The sequence below is a fragment of the Anas acuta genome, chromosome 8, assembly GCF_963932015.1.
Source record: "Anas acuta chromosome 8, bAnaAcu1.1, whole genome shotgun sequence".
NCBI lineage: Eukaryota > Metazoa > Chordata > Aves > Anseriformes > Anatidae > Anas > Anas acuta.
The window spans coordinates 19,880,903-19,900,728 of record NC_088986.1 but is presented as its reverse complement, the minus strand read 5'-3'; the positions used below and the strand labels follow the sequence as shown (position 1 = coordinate 19,900,728).

At 40.3% G+C, this 19,826-nt stretch overlaps 1 protein-coding gene across 12 annotated transcripts in view; it reads right to left on the bottom strand.

Moving 5' to 3' along the window:
• RABGAP1L (RAB GTPase activating protein 1 like) overlaps positions 1-19,826 on the bottom strand; it is a 255,581-nt gene that overhangs the window by 59,965 nt on the left and 175,790 nt on the right. For 11 of the 12 annotated variants that reach the window (XM_068690408.1, XM_068690406.1, XM_068690409.1 and 8 more), the window contains 2 exons: positions 18,980-19,021; positions 3,199-3,327 (listed from right to left, as the gene is read on the bottom strand). In XM_068690408.1, the coding sequence (XP_068546509.1) occupies positions 3,199-3,327; positions 18,980-19,021 (171 nt within the window). Of the gene's footprint in view, positions 1-3,198; positions 3,328-10,186; positions 10,806-18,979; positions 19,022-19,826 lie in introns of those variants that run through there. The other variant, XM_068690416.1, reaches the window with a different exon arrangement.

Below are 19,826 nucleotides of genomic sequence, written 5' to 3'. Positions count from 1 at the left end.
TCCCTAGGACCTCTTGTAATGTAACTATCAAGACCGTAATTTCTTATTTGAGCATGTCAACTTGTGTAATTATTAGTTCCTGTTTGTAAATAAAGACCATGTTATAACTAATTAAAGACTGACAGAAAAATTGAGGTTGGATGGGAACTTTGGAGATCATCTTGTCCAGCCCACGTACCCAAAGCAGGGTTAGGTAAAGCTGACTGTTCAGGATCAGTTGTGTTTTCAGTATCTCCACAGATGGAGGCTCCACAACTCCCTTTGGACAACCTGTTACTGTGTCCAATCACCACTGAAGTTTAAAAAAAATAATCATCTGCAACTCTCTAAGGATTCTTTTTTCTCTGTCCTCCAAGTCATTAATGAAGAAGCTGAAGAATATGCCAGTATCAGCCCCTGGGGTACAACACCAGTGGCTGGCCTCCAGCAGTTCACCCTGCTAACCACAACCCGTTAAACTGAGCAGTTCAGCCAGATTCCAGTCCACCTCTTCATCAGTTTGTTTGTGAGGATGTTATGGGAGACAGCATCACAAGTCTTTCTGTGCTTGAGATAAGCAACATCCTCAGCTCTCCCCTCATCCACCAAGCCAGACGTCTCGTCATGGAAGGCTATCAGCTTGGTTAAGTGTCATTTCCCATTCTTAAATCCATGTTGGTTACTCCTCATCACTTTCTTCCTCATGAGCTGATTTTCTTTACTGCCTATCAAACAGTTAATGTGCCATCTGCAGTCAGAGGTCACGCTCCCTTGATTCAGACTTGGCTCTCTAAAGACATTCTACTTGGCAAAAGTGAGAAAAATGATCCAAATAAATAAAAACTGTGAACGTGAAGTCAGTTCAACCCTTGTGTTTTAATTTAATGTGGGACATCAAGTTAACAGAGTCAAGGCACCACATAATCACTCAGTAGGGACGCGTAACAAATACTGAGAGCAGTCTGAAAGAAGTAGGAATGGCAGCATCTGCTTGCAAAAGCACCAGAAGAAACAATAGAGACAGGGCTAGGAGAAGGGCAAGCGCTGACACACGAGGGCAGAAGAGACAGCAGCCCAAGTGGCAGACGAGAAGCATCCTGCCACACCTCGAGCAGAAGGCCGCACGCTGCTCAGGCATCATGAGAGATGCCCAGCCAGCTGGAGAGGGCAGCAAAGCCACCACGCACCAGCCCTGCCACCAGGACAGGCTGCAAGCCTCCAACGCACCCACAAGGAGGAAGCGGAGGCGAGGGGCAGCGACGTGACTGATCCAGAGGCTGAAGAAAGCAAGCTTTGTGGGAAAGGACTGTGCCATAAGAAACGCTCCGCTCTTAAAGAGGGCAAAAAACTTGCCTAACAGTTTATTGACGTTGGCCAAGAGGAACCCAAGAGACGTAGTGAGGATGTTACAGCCACTGGCCCTCCTCACCACACGCGGGTGCACCTGGCCAAGCAGGAGGCCTGGTGGTGGTGAGTGCGTGGCCACCAGCGTGCATGAAATCCATGACAGAAGGAGCACAGGTGAGTGAAAACAGATGTAGTCCAAGTAACTACCACCCTCTCCTCCGATAAGATCTTGCGCTGGGTTTTGTTGCATTACATTCATGTAAGTCTTCCACATTTTCTGCCACTTTTGATGAAAATGGGCACTGCATAACCCCACGTGCAGGCTGGTGACTCAGAAAGGCAGAGAGCTGCTGTAAGCAAACCTCCATTCACTGAGCTAAGATGAGTCATGGCCCTACTTCAGACCACCTCAGTTCTCCATGAGAGTACCCACAAGCTACTCACTGATTACAACATCCCCCGATGTCCAGAGTTCCTCCCATTTAGATTAGTTTTCCAAACTATGCTATTAATCCTGACGACAAACTCAAGTAAAAGTCTCTGAATCTCAGAACATGCCTCTCCACAGGCTTAGTTGTTCTGAGCCTAACTATCAGAAGACTGCTCAGGACAGTCTTGATCCCCTGCTATTGCCTTATGCTGAATGAAGGAATGCACTGGAAGCCCAGAGGGCAAGTAGAACCCAGCTAGGCTCCTTGCAAGGGTGGGCTGTTATTAACACAGCAGAAGGCAGCTTGAATCTTCTGCTATTTCCCATCTCTGCTAATCCCAGGTCATAATTCTTGACCCTGAATCCACCTAAAGAGGAGTCCAGAATTTCACTCTCTCCTTTTAAAAGGCCTCACGTGCTGAACCCATACAGGGCACTGTGCACTTACCATCTGCCTCAAATGCATTTCAAAATACTTTCCAATAAAACACATCTTAGAAATACATACCCAGTACAAATTGAAAAATTCATGAAAAATATCATATGGCTTGCAATGTATTGTACAAGAAGAAATTAGAAAGGGAAGCCCAAGAAAATCAATAAACATCTAATCCAAAAAGTACCATGAGAACTTCTATTTTAACCTCTCATCAGAAAAATATGGACTGAATAAACAACATAAAGATAATGTTACTGTACTTGATAAATCCTTAAATTACACAAACTATGAAATCAAGCAGCACAAAAGCAAGTGAATAAACACATTGAGAGAGATATAAAGCAAAGTGTTAGAGGAGCAATCTTTCTGTTCACGTGGTCTTGGCCCATTATTGGACCACATTAAACACGCATTTCCCATCAGTGCTCATACTTCAAGAAGTAACAAAACCACTTATTTCAAAATCAAATGTTAAAACCCATCCCATGGCTCTTTCTTGGGTCATCCTCTGGGTGTACAGCATGGTCTTGGTAGCATAGAACATAAAAAAGATGTTCTCTCTTGGTAAGCTTGATAGACAAACAAAACTAAGTTTCTACTCCACTACAATTGTTTTATACAGAGAGTGGCGCTCTGCAAATAAATAGCTTTGGGGTGAAATAAATAATATACAACCATGATGATCATCAGATATTTGATTCATTGTTTAGTGCTGTCACTATTTATAAATCAATGAATTAGCAAGTTTTGACCGTGCCATTTTTCGATCATAAATTTACTGTTTTAATTATTAAGAATGTGCCAAAGCAAAGAGGGAAAAGCTCTGTGCTGTACTTTCTTTAAATATAACAAGTGTGTACAAATATACATACATACACCAAAAATAATAAATTAATGATTTCATTGCTTTACTTTGCACGTGCTACTGTCATTCTTATACACTGTACCTTACTTTTTCTGTAAGAACTCTGGGTGAATGAGCGGAAATGAAAACCGCCCTTACCTTAATGTTGCAAGCTTGTTCCATCAGTCTCCTGGCGTTCTCCTCAGCTCTGTACCTCTTGGGCAGCTGAACCCTGAAGAATTTTAAAGCTCCTTCAAAATCAGCTTGTAGAAGGTCCTCTTTTGAGGTCTGCAATCAAACACAGAGAACTACGCTAAACACTGAGAACATGTAGTCATGCACTTTTACTGGATTTGTCATTTACTGACTGCATTCCAAACCACCAACATTCACATTAGCCCAAAAAACATCCTCTTTAAAATCGGCTCTCTAATCCATTTCTCATAAAACAAGACAGAGGCTAAAACTTATCCCAGGAATCCCAGGCAGAGTAGCACAATCAGAGGACTACAACACATTAATGTATTTCATCCTTCTGTACCTGCAGGGTAAGAAAGGGATTCTGGCTAAGCCTGTCAAGATGAAACTGAGTAAGGGAAAAACATAACAAAACAAAACCAAGCAAACAATAAAAACCTAGGAGAATCTGTAATGTTTTTAGAGAGCTTATGCTTTAGAACATCACTGATTTTTATAGTGCTACCCTAAAAAGATAATACATAGATACATAGATATGGTTGCAGACATGAACAGCAGAAGCAAAAATGCATATGACTCATAAGAGGCATCAGCAAGTCAATGTGTAGAAGTCTGTGACACAATTTCTCAAAGAACACTCTGCCAGAAAATGTTTCACATGTTTATTTCGATATTTCTCATAAGACTGTACCTCTCACTGTGGTAGCAAGCCTAACAGGTCAGAAAATGTTAAACACTCAGCATTAATCCAGTTCTGCTACTGACGGAGTAATATGATTCATGGGTCAGGGACAAATGCATTAATTTTTGGAGATGCAAGAACTATACCAGAAGATTTTACAGACATGCAAAAGCAAGCCTTTAGGCTGTTCCTTAAAAAGGTTCACAGAGACTGTACATCCAGACAAGACATTCAGGACATCACCTCAAAATGTGAATGTCTTTTAAGCCAGAAGGAACAAAGGAACATGTGTCAGCGTACAGAGCAGCACCACGGAGGCTGGAGCTGTGTACCACCACACTTCAGCCGACACTTCCAGAGAGACACAGGTGCCTTTGCTGAAGGGGCTCTCCTTTCCTAAGCTATCCTCTCACCCACCCAAAACCCTTTGCTGCTTCCACACAACCGCTTTCCAGGAAACACGCTGCAGCCAAACGCATGGGATCTGGCTCCACACTGGAAGAACTGGGAAAACAGCAGTCCTTGTCATGAAAGAGGTAAGACTAGATGATACTCTTCTTTCTCCTCGGTGTTAAATTTGTTTCAAATAAGTAGAAATAAATTTAATTCTCACTACAACAGAAAAAAAAAAATTACTAATGGGTTTTATTTACAAATTCTCCCTATGTATCATATTAACAAGTCTCAGTAGCTCATTTATATGAAAATAATTAAACCTATTATGTAAAACATTTTCTTAAAAGTACAAGTATACTGCTTCCCAAAGCAAACTGAACTTCAATGTGGTATCGCAGATACTACGAGCATGCAACAGCAAGACTCCAACATGGCTTGACATATTCCATAGTCCTGTTAAAAATGCTACAGCTGGGTCCACTAAAACATAGCAGTTTGACCAAGCTTTATCTGATGGGGAAATGGAGAAGGGTTTTTGAATAGATTTTGAATGATGAACAAAACTGGGAACCACAGAAGTTAAGAGGGCATTTTCATGGTTATCCAGCATTTCCGATAGCGGAGAACATGAGCTGACATCAGAGGTCTGCCACCCAAGCACCAATAATCATCACTGCTCAGTGTCCAACCTTCCACTTTGGGGACGGCACAGCAACCTGTCATTTGGCTTCCTCAATCAAGACCAACAAAATATCCATTCCGTACATTTACCTATTGCCCTACATATTTCTGGAGATGATCATACCATACACCCTGCTGAAGACTTACTAGTAGTTTCTGCTACATTAATCTCAAAGTAAGAGTGAGATAACTCTAAATGTAGCTGAAGTTGCTTTGGCAGATCTGTTTCCCTTTGACTGCAGCATTTTCTAACTTTGTCTTCAAGCTGCTCAGAGTTTCCTCAAGATCTCTTTGATCCTCCCTTCACTTGCAGCCAAGGTAGCTGCTGGGTCATCACTGCAAGGACACAATAAAAGCTGCCTTCAGGATGTGGATGAGAAATGCTCAGCTTTACCAACTCTCACATCTGATTCTGTCCACAACTTTGGCAGAAGGACTATCTGGCTAAGGCTCCATCTGACAAGACCGATGTCATGTGGACAGTGAGCTGGTGCACTTAGGTACCTAATGAATCAGACCCACTCGTGAACACAGCTATGGCCAACACATCCATTTCCTCCTCTGCACGCTGTTTTTCTTCTGGACAAGGTTTAGTAAGGCTGTATACGCTTTTGCCATGCTTGAGGCTTGGTCAGTGCTTCGGACGCACAGCGGGCTGTATTTGGGGTGACCTGCTGGCAGCGAGCAGTGCTCAGTGCCAGAAGCCACGCTGACAACCAAGGCACTCTGGGCAAAGTTCAGCTGGATAACGGTGATAGAAAAGCAGTAATTGGTTTAACAACCAGCTGACTCCAAAGTGATTTCCCCCCTTCTCTCTCCACAATGCTGACTGCTGTTTTTGCCATACGGGTCAAACAGATTTCCCTATAACATTATACATTTGCCCTCTTTGGAGACAAGCTTGCTGCTGCATTTCCAGTCCAGAATATTATATATGTCAATAAAGTGAGAGGTAGGCCCCTAACATTCAGCTCTTTCTACTTGGCTGAGTATTTTCATTTCATTAAAATAATCTGTTGACCAGAAAGTCAGAGTTTCACTATTAAAATCAGAAGAAATCAAAGTAATCTTTTGAGAGCAATGTTAACTGCGTTGTGCATTTTGTACAGTTAATGCTTTTTTTGGTCTAAATTATGCAAACAAAGCTTTTCAGGTACTAATTAAAAACAGGAAACAACAAAAATCGGTATGAGTATATAAATACATACGCATATACTTTTTTTATACACATACGATATATGCAGTACAAAAAAGTGTATAGCATTGTTGTTTTATTATTCACATTTCTTGACATTTTGTGATTTTAATCAATAAATCACAAAGACATTTCAGGCACCTTTTGGCAGCTGTTTGACAGGCAGAGATTTGTAAATTTGCTGGTTCATGTCACTCAGCTCATGGATCTCCTGAACATCTCATTTCAATAAACCATCTGTAAGTCTAATGAAGCGATAATTCACATTTGGCAGGTACATTGTATTTTGGGGCACATTGGGACTTCAGGGCATTTTTTAATATTCAAGATGTAATTCTTAAATAATCATATTTTTGTATAAAATATATAAAGAAAAACAACAGGCAAAAGATGAGCCTCACTGAGAACTATGAACATAACGTCAACTTCCAATGAACTTCTAAACTCTCAGCTTGCTTTTTAGGGTTTGGCTATACACGTTCCCTCACACGTCCTTCCCACATCACTTAAGTATTTCAATATGTTCATAAAATGATCTTAATTGGATTATTTGAAATTTAGGACAAGCCCCTTTGCAGAATTAATCAGCAAACTTTCAAGTCAATAGACAAAGTTCTGTGAAATTGCAAAGTTCTGAAAAACAGATCACTTCAGCTCTTTTTTTTGAGACTTAAATTATGTTTTTTTTTTTTTTATTATTACTATCATCATCATCATCATTTTAAAGTAAATACTGTTACTACTGCCATCTCCAAAATACTTAGGGAAATGTGATTAAGCTTGGCTTTTTTCTTTAATTTAATTTTTCTGTCTTCAATTATTAATTCTGCAGTCTCATTCCTTACTGACTGTACCAACTGAATCTCCTGTTCCCACCTGGGAACTTATAAAGCAGAAGAAATTTCAGATCAACCACATGGCACTTCCTTAATTTAATTCTTCCTCTTTTACACAAACAGATAAAAAAAAATCTGTAGTGTTCTATGCATACGGTATATACACACAGAATTTCTATAGAATGTGAGCGAACATAAAGTATGTGTTGTACAATCTAAGGAATATGAATCACGAACAAGACAAAGTAAAAGGCAGAGAAGAATCCAGCCATACTCTACTCCACTATTAAATTTGCTGTCAGAAAATTCAAAATGCTCACATGTATTTTTACACTAATTTTGCAGACTATAATATTTAATATTGATATTTAATATTAAAAATCCTTAACATGCACTGTGTGATTTTAAGTTCTTGTAGAAGCTGCAGTGTAACATGAAGGTATGGGAGGTGTTTTTTCTAACCTGATGGTTCCCTTCCCACTGGTAGCAGCAGACTGCAATGCTGCATGTTGCATGATTTTACGCTGCGCTGCCCTTTGACCTGAGGACTGTGAAATGGCTCCAAGAGGAGGAAGTTGACCTGCTGAGCTTCCAAGGAGTGCCAGGATGGGTGGACTTGGAATCCAGGCTGGGGACAGATGGACTGGCAAAGCTACCCTGCCACAGGTGCGCTGGCATGCACTTCCAACACGATCCATCAAAAGCCTCCTTTCATTGGCATCACTTCTATGCTCTTTGCTGGGAAAGCTATACTGTCACAAATACATATATTTTTTCCTGTTAAAATCTGTGTTCTCTGTTAAACACGGCTTGGTATAAAAGTGTCATGGGAAAAAAATATAACCTGACTATAGGCAAAAGCTTTCAGAAGGCCTAGTTGGGGTTTTGTGCACGATGAGTTGGCATCCAGCAGGGATCCTCTGCTTCCCCACTGCCTACATACAGCAGTGCACCTCTGCTCAAAATTGCACCAGTGTTTGTGTGCAGATCCAGACTTACGAAAGGCAATGTTCATTCTGCCCCGTAAAATGCTGATGAATGTGTGGAAGAGCAAACAAAAAATCTCCTAGCTCTACCCACCCACAGATATCCCCAAGGGGAAAAATCCACACAGAATTAGTGCTGTTCCACTTGCTCATCATCACATATAACTGATGCCAGTGAGCAGGTGATCTGAATTTTTCTGAGGTTACAGATTATGTTTTTCAAATAACACTATTATATAGTGTTATTATTATACCTATACCTATAGGTATAATATATATATATATATATATATATATGCCTACATATATTATATAGGTATATATTCTGCCTGTCATAGGCATTTATTCCCCAAACCACAGCAGAGGAAGATGCTTATAAATGCACAAAAGAATCTACTTCTTAATTTTACAAAAGTCCAAGGTTTTGAAGTATCTTTAGTTCTAATTAAAGTACAAATTCTTGGTCCTCGGGCTTTTCTAATTTTTTTTAAAAATCATCAGAAACAGCCTCTACTCCCCCATGGAATGGGTATATGTCAGAAGGGATATATGTCAAAAGAGGTATATTTAGCTAATAAAACCTGGCAGGAAATCACGTTCACTTCACAAATCAAGGCTCTTTAATAACACAAGCATTATTTGTATTGTTTTGCCTTTTTCCTTCCCCTCTCCTTTTTTTAAATAAATAAAATAATGTCATTCAGCAAAGCTCAGATGTCTGGCTGTTGAAGTACACTGAATTCCCTGGTATGCCCTATCAGGAGGGCCAGCTCCAAAGCCTGATTAAGTCAAGTGAAAAAGAGCTTTGTATTTTTGCCTCTGCTTCCTTAGAACTCATCACAAAACAATTCAGAATGATTTGGTAGTCCTTGCCCAGGAGACCAACAGCACTAAAGCAGCTGGATGGGATGGAAGAAGGTTTAGGTGCACTTTGAGCTAGACTGGCATAATGCTTACAAACACAGCAGCTTCAGCCATGCATTATTAGCCATTACGGCAGGCGCTACACCCAATTCTACAAGTGCCTGTAGGTATCCAAATTCATCTTCACTTTACTAGCAATTTAAGACTTTGTGAACGTTGTCCCTACCATCTAACAACGTTTGGAACACAAACACAGACTCAGCTACCTGCTTTTTTATTATTATTATTTTTTTTGAGCATCTTGCAATGCACAGATCACCATCATTTATCTGAGGGTACTGCAGAACACCGAGCAGAGGTTCAGCAGCACGATGAAAATGCAAGACAGGTCACTCCATAACACCACAATACAGGACTACGCAGGGCGTGGAAATGAAGGAAAGGCACCAAGCCACAAGAGCATGGTACAGGTCAGTAAAAGCACTCTTTTCCCAGGCATCCCATAAAAATGACATTCTGGTGTCACACCACTGAGCAGGCATGCCCCAGGGCTGTAGCTCGGTTTATTGCACCCCAGAGAAGACCCAGCTAGGGCTAGTTGCTGACTTTCGGATTCTCTGCTATTTTGTGGCTTTGGGTGTGTTTTGCACAGCAGCAGCAATGATGAAGGCGTACTTCTGTGTACCATAAGATGCCACACCAATTTCAGGCCATTTCACACACAGACATCAGTTGCTATGACAGATAAGAACATCTTTAACAATTTATTTCCCAGATAATTCCACACACGTATTTTAAACTTTTTTTTTTACATGGTGTCACATGCCTTGTCAAAACCGAATATAGAAACAGCAGAAAACCAAAACACATCAACACAGCTTAAATGCTATGAATGCTTAAAACAAACCTTTGATGTCACAAGTGTAAGATTTGAACTGCAGAGAATTAACGCACTTTCCATCAGCACCTAGAAGTAGACAGGGCATGCTGCTTATCTGCAGTCATTGCAGAACTGAGAACAAAAGCATTCACAGCTTTAGAAAAGATTTTTTGGTGATGCAGACCTGGTTGCGACCCTTCGAGCTGCTGAAGGAGTGGCACTGGCTCCCAGCAGCAGGACCAGTGTTCAGCCCTCCCAGGCTGCCAGGAAGAAGAAAGAGTCGGTGCTTATGGTTGTGAGAAGCCAAGGAAAAAAAAGAAGAGACCTCTCACACCTCTGTTCAGCATAAAGAATCCTGGGGGGAAAGCAGGTTTGGGAGGAAAGATGGCAAATTCACAGAGAATTAATTTCAAGAAAACGTGATCTCACCGCAAGCAGCCGAGGCACAAACAGGCGATGCCCCATCCCCAGAAGTTCCAGCACCCGACATGCATACTCATTCACCAGCTTGCTTCTCTCGTCATGCATGTCCTGTGACTTTTTGACAGGTGGTGTGAGCTTGGCAGCTGGGGTTTTGCAAGGTACCCCTTCTTCCATGAGCAGTAAGTAGTAAGTATCCAGAGTGAGAAGAACAGGCTTTTAACCACAATTTCAAAAAGTGCAGTGCCAGAAGAGCCAGCCTGAGCTCTTTGCTATCAGTACAGATGGGCGTCTACAGCACAGCAGACACTCTCAAAATGAGAAAAGCATCTTTGCTAAGAATCAAGGAAAAATATGATCCACTGTGCTGGCTCAGCCAGAGTCCGAAGTAGATTTGAAAAAGAAACCAAAGAAAACATGGATCTAAAATGTACCTAAAAGGCAGGAAAATGGCAGAAAATGAGTGCAGGAAAGCTCTGACAGAAGGAAAGCAATGGAGAGCTCTCAGGGCTCAGCGTGTCTGAGACTGTGCGTGTGAGCAGACAGCAGCAGCAATAAGAGCAATAAAGCCAGGGCAGTTAGGAAGCTGCAAAGAGAAAAGGATGAGCTCATTGCAAGCTCGGATCCGTGACAAGCGTGGCGGCTGCTGCTGCTGCCTCTTGCTGTGCATCAGTAATGAAGGGGTAGGAGAGGAGGGGGCTGGGAGGGGGTGAATGAGCATGCAGCGTGCGTCTCGGGGGAGAATGCCGTAATAAGAAGCCAATAGTGAGCGGCTGGACGGATGAGCTCCCCCTCCCCGTCTACCTTACATCAATTCAACTGTGACGGGTTTTGCTGCTGGATCCCAGGCTCGTGTACATGAACTGCATCCTCTAACGCTCGATGTTTAGGGAGAAATCAGCCTGCCAGGCAGTGGAATGACTTTTGGTCGATCTGCTTCTGCATAACGCAAGCACAGACAAAGTGCAATCTGGAGCCGGGCAGGTAGGGCAGGGACCCTCCTACCTCCCTCCCAGGCTGCCGAACTGGAGAGGGGCAAGGACACCGCCAGGGACTGCTGGCGAGGAGGGCAGCAGCCGGCTTCCGAAAAGCCAGGGAGACGTAGCCTAGCCTGCGCAGGATCGAGTTAAATAATTTAAATAACGATCATTTCCAGCACTGTCTTCTCCAGAGGCGTTTCTAAACCTGGATACAATCAGTAGAGAGGGGATGATGTCAGCATGTGCATTTCAATTGGTTCTAGAAATTAACTGCACGTTTGTAAGGAAATGCTGTGATGTCACACATTAAATTGCCTTGCATCTTTCCCCGTGCGGGGAACAGGCCAGGTGCCTCTGCCATCTGGTTAAGGACAACGCAGCAGGCTATTTCTGCGGTTCTGTATTTTAGAAAGCATGTTTTTATGCTGCTTCCCTTTTGCACTGCCTAATTATAACCTGGGCTCTGTAACAGAACAATACACTTTTCCATCACAGCGGTGATATTGCACAGATTCCAACACAGAGAAAGGCGATAATTTAAAATATCGCAAGGAGATCTGGAGATCTAAAGCACAGCAATTGCAAACACTTCTGCAAATACATTATTTTTGATATAAAAGCCATTTGTCTATCATGTCAAGAAAAATCATTTAAAATACTTATGCAAAGTAAAAATCAGTAGCTTGGATTTGTTGAATTGAAATAAGAAAGATGTTCACAAGTAGTTCAAATATGAACACTAATTTTAATATGCCATGAACAAGCGTAAATAAAAACTGCAAATGGCAGAGAAAAATAAATTCATTTAATACAGTCTGATACACCACCCATACCGTACTCCTTTCTAATACAAGCAAGTTTTCTTGGAAGAAGAAATGAAAAAAAGGGACAGTATCATTGAAAATCTCCCCATGCACACAGGTCACCTTGGCTCACAGAGACACGTGAAGCAGGTGGGAGAACGGATGCAGCAGAAAGAGCAGAAGTCACAGGTCAGAGACAACAACGAGGCCTCAGCGAACTCTCCTGGGGCAAAATGGAATTGAAGTTGACTTCACCACCAAATTCGCCAGCAAATTTTGTGCAGTATTGAATGAGCTCTTTTATACAGGTTATCACCTGAAAGCTGGCTGAAGCACCATGGGCTGTGAGATGCTGCTTTGCAGAGGAAACCTGCCCAGATGGAGCAGAGCGCAGAGCAGGACTGCGAAGAGAGAGGTGATGGCACTTCTGCCCAGGCTGAGCTTGTGCTCTGTGCATAGGCAAGGACCACGATCAGTCATACATCACAGCTTGAAGTCTCACCTCAGTGAGCTATGTTTTTAGGGCAAGGGGTTTAAAGAAAAGAAAGTAGATCTCTTTTTTTTTTTTTTTGGTGTGTGTGGAATTTTTCAAGTGCTTACACCTAGCTTAAACACCTGCGGGCACACATGATATTCAAGGGACATTCAGGTTCTATTCTCAATATGGGAATGAAAATATTACTCAAAATATTAAAAGGAAGAAATAAGAGTGTTCTGTTGTGTGCTTTGGGAAACAAGGAAGATACAGAAGTAACCGGAAGCATAGGGGTGAATGGGAAGAGTGAGTGGTGACCAAACACAACTTGTGGGCAGAAAACTGAGCGTTGTCCATATAAAAAGCCTTATTTTTTTCCTTGCATAAATCAAACTTAAGCTACTAGCTCTCATCTTTACAGAGTTTTGCATTTGGTTCACTTTGGGTAATGTCTGGGCTTATGAATAATGGAACGAAGTGATTATTAATTAAAGTCTTTAATTCTAGAAAGTTGTAATAGGATCCAATAGTTAGAGGCTAAAACCAGATGAATTCAGGTTAGAAATAAGGTTCAAATTTTTAGGAATGAGGAAAATTAACTACAGGACTAGCATCCCAAGGGATGTGGTCTACTACCATCATTACAATTTTTACATCAGGCCTGGATTACTTGCTTTAAAAATAGGTCTCTAAAACCTGAAAAGTTCCAAAGCTTCACAAAAAAAAGTGAATTATCATCTAAAATCCAATGCCCAGTGTTCATTAGTTTTTTCAGCTCTCATTCTACAAAAACTTCGTGGCTTTCATTGTTGTTGTTATGCCTCTTCTTTGGAAGAAAAGCTGGGGGGAATATCAAAACAGTATGTGGGAAAAAATCATGCCAGTTCTTCACACAGCGTAACAGTGATCTGTCATTTAGATTTGCAGTTTAAGATATTTTACACTCCCTGCCATTCTCAGATACTCCACATCCTAATTGAACACTGCATCTTATTTTTACCCATGTCTGATGAGGAATTGTGATTTTCCTTTCACGTAGACTTCACTACTCCTATCTGTGCCTTCAGCACTGCTCTTACCCTACCGTTAGCTTGCTGTCCTGTATTCTTGCACATGAAGTAGAATACCTTATGCTAAACACCTATTATTTGAGCTTTGATTTCCATATTGTAGACTACCTGGGCTTTTAAATACAATTCTCTGTTTCTGGCCTTCCTATCCATGCAACAAACATCTGCACCGCTGGCACTGGGTTATACAAGCATGTGAGTGCCACGGATTCCTTTCTCCCTTTCTGCTTCCCCTGCCCACACATTCTCCACATTCTCCCATAGCTCAGCCAAGTGTATCTTCCCTCTGTCCCCATTTTCCCGGCAAAAGCACCACTAGTCCTACCTCCTATCCTGTGCTTTATGTTGACAAGAATATAAAATGTTTACGATAATGGGGCATGGTACTGAAAGGTCAGCACTGAGATACACTGAACATTTTCATAATTGCTATATCAATTGCTAATTGCCTATGTATGATAACATCTCTCTTTTCTATGTCAACTGTCCAAAAAAAAAAAAAAAAGGAATTGGATTGCCTTTAACATTTTAGTGTTTAGTGTTTTACTGGCAAAACTAACTAGCTTTGAAAAGCCAAATAGAATATAAAACTAGAAGAATAAAATAGAAAGCTCTCTTTCAAGTTTATTTCTACAAAGAATAAGACAAATTCTGCACCAGAACAACTCTGAAAATCCATACCAATTACATCATGCCCGCAATGAGAGCTTCACCTCTTACCTTATCAGAAATTACTTTGTCCTTTGTGTTCTCTGGGTCTAATCACAACTGTGTAATCTGAATTGAGTGATGTTTACATCTTTAACATTATTAGAGAGAACACAACAAAATTAATTTTCAGAGCAGATTCCAACAGTGATCTGTGTTGGGGTCTGTGCTGGTTAGCCTGTTCTTAAATGGCTTGGAAAAGAGGGTGAATCTCGAGGTGACAATGTTGGCGAATGTTACTAAATTATTCAGGGTTTTAAAGACATGGGATTACAGTAAAGAATTGCAGAAGGACTGTAAGAGACTGAATGACTGGGAAATAGTACGGTAAATTACAAGTCAATGTAGACAAGTGTAAATTGATGCAAATAGGAAAAAAAAATATCAATTTTACATATAAGTGATAGCTGACAATTGCTACTCTGAATGAATATAGTGGCAAGTGAAGATGGCAAATAAAGATAGTGGCAAGTGGTAATTTCAGCACTGGGCATGTGTTGAGTGACAAAAGAAGGCTTTATTTTCAGGGATGTTACACCGGCTATTTGGGTTACAATGCAAGCCACATAGCTCCCTGAAGAAATAGGTGTAACTTACCCATGAACAGAACCCAGTGCCTATAAGACTGAATCACTACTCTAGCTATCTTTGGTATGTCTGCTTCACACGAGCATAAATTTTTGTGCTATGCCTTTAACACAGAACAAGATTTCAGATTTGATTTTAAAGTTCTGGGTTGGCATTAAGTGGTAATGCAAGAGATAAATCACAGACAAAATCCAAGACAGATTAGGTCAAATGTCTGTTCAAAGAAATTAGTGCCTTGGAAGTGAAATTAAAAAAAAAAATTATAATCTGTAATTTGTTAACTAAGAAGTGAAACGTAAATGTCTATTTTGGTACAGAATAATTTTATTCAATTTTTTTGCCCTTACTGAAGTCCTCCATACCTAAAGTGGTGAAACGGGATTTGTGGATCACACTGGTTAATCATGAATATTATTCCATACAAACATATGAGAACAATACAATCCTAATGGTAATCAGATAAAGTAGATTCTTCTAGAAATAAGGAATACAACGTCAACACAGGAAACACAACGCAACCTCTCTCAAAGATCCAATCATTCACATCCAAAAAGACAAACGCAGATTTGAGCGGATGCAGAAGGCCACTACTAAGATGTTCAGGGGTTCAAGAATACCAAGAATATTGATTTGTTTAGTAAAGAATATGATTGATAGTTATAAATACTTCAAGCATGTCTCTGCAAGAGGGCTATTTAAGATAAAGGACACCGTTGATCTAAGACCAGGGAAGTGTAGAAAGCTCAGTAGTAAGTTTAGACTGGAACAAGAGTAATGCTACAGAAAAAAAAAATATACGCAAAAAGCAAAAAATGGCCTTCCACCAACAATTTTGCTGCTGTTACTAGCTTATAAAATGGCTACCATGTCACGTAATGGTGCGATTCAGCAGAGAAGCATTTCTTTGGCCCAGAAGTTCCTTTACAGTCCACATGCAGAATAATATAAACATATCAAATAATCCTCATAAGCCAGGGCAACTTTGAAATTTTTTTATTATTATTATTTTTTTTTTAAATGAGCCTTTGTATCAACTACTTAAATTAATAGAATCACCTGCTTGTCCCTGCCACTGTAACTGGTATTCTTCCTAATCTGTTAGGCACACCCTGGCACAAACAGCACCGAGACTGAAAGGTGGCAACAGAAATAACCAACAACCACCACTGCGTTGTTCATGTAACACAAAGTTACCATCAGAGAGCATAGCCTAAGACCTAGAGCAGGAGCCTAAGACCTCAGAGCCCCTATCAGAAGTGCTGCTCCCATTTGCCTGAGTTCAAGGACCAACACATAGCAGTGCTGACTGTAAGACAATATACCTACTGAAGTGAAGCTCTAGATGATAAACAACAAATACTTTATTTGTTTCTTACTATTTTCTACCCATTTCAATTTGAATATCATGTACTTTACCAATGAAAACCATGGCTCTTCTCTGGCATTAAGCTATGCATTTTTAATAGTTACACAGATGAAATAATTGTTTCAACAACCTAGCCATTGAGTGGTGTTACAAACCACAAGCTAGGAGTAGAGCATCCCCTGGAAAGAAAATTAGGACGTAGACTTACCTTAAAAACCTGTGGTTACTTCTTATGTTTCCAATTAATGAAACTTTCTTCCCTTGTCAGTAGGTAGTAACCTAACCTAGAGCCTGATTTTTCCACATCACATATTTTAATACTTGCCTCATTTTGCTAATTCCAAACTAAAGCATGCATTTAGCTTTTTATTTTTTTCCTGAGGTAGCAAGATCAGAAACATAAGTTTACGGAAATAATTACAGAAATATGCAAATTTGAAACAAAGCTTATTGCTTTTTTTTTCTTTCTTTCTTTCTTGCCACATGTGAAGATTTTCATGTTTATTTTGTATTTTCTGACAAAGAAACTAACTAGCTGATGACAAAAGAGACCAGAAAATATGCTGGCACTGGAATGGTTCATTTTGTTCTGTCACTCTCAACTAACAGTCTTAATGGGGATTTTGTAAGTGAAAACACCAATACAATGTTGCTTGCTGACTTGTTCTGAACCACACTGGTCTATGCTGCCTTTCTCAGCACTAGGGCTCTTCTCACACCCCAGTGCTGAATTCACCATGTTTTCCGATGCTCAGCAAATGAAAAGCAAAGAATGTCTATGCTATTAGCTCAGCTCACTGGATGTTAATTCAGGTGCAGTCTCAACATGACGTAACTGAATGATTAATGTCAAACTGCAAAATGCTGCCACCAGCTGGATAGCGTGACTGGCGAGCACACCGATGAGCAGTGCCTACTGAAGCGACAGGTATTGGAAAGCATAGCACTGGGATGCTACACGAAAATAAGACTCTGTTTATACTTTGATAAATCAGATTAATGCCCTATTACAAACGATGTCCTCTGTGGCTGAAGAGCTTTAATCTGCTAGCTGCTCATTGCTGCAAACATGCTCAGTATGTGGGAGGTGGAAAGGGAAAGGATTCCCCTCGTGTCTTAAATGCGTGGGTTTTTTTTGCATTGAGATGTCACGGGTAATTGGTCACAGAAGTAGTACTGTCGTTTCAAAACCAACAGCCACTCACTGTAAATACAAGCAGCTGGTTGCAACAGTGAGAAACTGCACTGAGTAAGAGGAAGATCAATCTAAAAGCTTTCTGTTGTTATTCAGTGAGGGACTGAGAAGCACACACTTCACAAAAATGTGAGAAAATTGGCATTTGCAGAGTAAAGACTCAGATATTCCTCTGATTTATGATTTCCTCCAAACTGAAACTAATATAAGAGATTGAGGATGAGAACATATAGCTCTGTTTTAACATAGAACAAATCCTTACTAATTGTTTTCATCTGCTTCAGAATCAGCAAGAAGCACGCCTTAGAAACTCACAGCTTTTAAAGCTGTTGTTCTGCAGCACTCGTATTCTCTTTCTTCAATTTAAAAAGAACAGTAAAATAAAGCACATTGTCTGTAATGGTTAAGAGAGGTTATGAACACATCTGAACAGGAAAAAATTATTTCAGGTCTCCAGGTATGAAATTATTTTACCCCCTAACAGAACAGCAATTCCTGCTTGAGAGCAATTCATAATGCTAATTTGATGATAGACAATCACCAGCCCTGTGCTGGTAACACTATGGAAATGTGCTCTGATGTGAGCGCTTCTGATTTAGAATCCTAGTTTACTTAGCTGTATCTTCTTCACAGTTGTTTTTGGCTATGATACAGAAATATTTTATCAGGATAATACTTCCCTTACCATTTAAAGCCCATTACTACCAAAAGAGGCAGATAGAGAATCCTGTGTAAGCACAAGAAGAATCGCTACAAGCAGAATTAGAAAACAACTCTTAAAACTCCTTAGCCTAGAAAATAGTTTTATAATAACACTAACAAAATACTTCCTTGAATTTTCCTCTCCTGGAAAGGCCAAAGAGAAAAGTTCAACTGGAAAAACAGTGTATTGTGGAACGTACATAAAATAAAAAGACTGAGCATTGTCTAGTAAAAGAAACTGGGCTTGAAAAATAAATTTGCAGTATGACTTGTCTGAGTTAAGGATTTTAGTCCTTTCTAACGCTCATCACGTTTTCTGAGGAGTTGTTCTGACCGCTGGGTGTACACCCACAGTCTCAAAGCCAGGTTACATAACTGCACAACTTGTGAACGTTGATATAAGTTACTTTTGAGCTGTCTTGCTGCCATCCAAAGGACCAGCGGTTTACCTAGAGGTCAGTGGGGTTTTTGTGCTTTAGGTAAACGCTGTTCACCTAAACGAAAGGTAGAAGTTACCCATTTCATAAAAGGCTTCCATTCCTCTCTTGGCATTACAAATACATTTAATACCAAATAATATTCAATTACTTTTCTTGCGTATTGATATGAAAGAATCAAGCCACAAAAGAAATACACTGTGAAGTGAATCATAATTGTTTTCTAAATAGTAATTGCATGGAAGACACTTAAATCCTGAGACTGCACTCCTTGTTCCAGGAGCACTGGATCATGATTAAGTTTAATAAATACAAATCTACCGTAAGTGTAATTCTGAAGACACCTCTACCTATGATATTTCTCCTCTGCTCCCTCCCCCAGAAGTCCCACCATTATCATTCCCTTTCAACACAATACATTCAGCTGGAGAAAACATTCCATACGGTTGAATAAAAAAGCTTCTAATCAATGGCTTACCTTTAAGAGAGCCAAGGCTACATGAAAGATTATGTTCATGCCCTGAAAAATAAGAAGAAAGAGATTTCAATCATTCCCCATATACAAATCTCTTTTCCCTATTACTTATCATTATGTAGCATCTTTGACGAGATACTGCAAATCCCTAGGGAATGCCTCTCTTTTCTCTGCTACACTTCAAAGTTCATCATTAAAGCCCCAAGGCCCAGCTTCCAAACTCCTGGCTGGAGAAAATAAAGGCTCTTGGGAGCTTTAGGAATCTCACTGTCATTAGCCAGGTGCCCTGCATGTCACAGGACATCCCTCCAGATTTTTGGTTCCTCCCAATATTTTTCATGAACAGTGCAGAATATTGTCATAAGCAGGTCCTCAAGAAAATGGTAAGATGATAAGATTTTTGCCTAGTAACGGAAAGCCAGGATTAATCATGTAAAATCTTTCACATACACCATTAAAGCAACAACAAAAAACCACAAGTACAAAATACAAGTGGTAATAGCCTAAGTCAAAACCATTTCATAGGTCAGCAAATCGATATCTGCATCAAATAGTCTGATTTCTGGTTCACAAAAGCTGGAAACACATGTATACAGAAATCCATTCGGTAAATGATACAGTGCCAATATCTGATCACTTAAAAATCAAAGAAATCACACAGCACTTCATTTACTGACTACAGAGGGGTGAAAAAGGCTACATTTCCACTTGTTTTATACAAAAATCTGGAATTCCATTCCTCCACTATTTTTCAGCATCTTTTTGACAACTGAGAGCCTGAGATTTTCTCAGAAGCCAAGGGAGCACACACTGAAGGATGCCCCTTTAGAGCACCTTAGCTGAAAGTGCT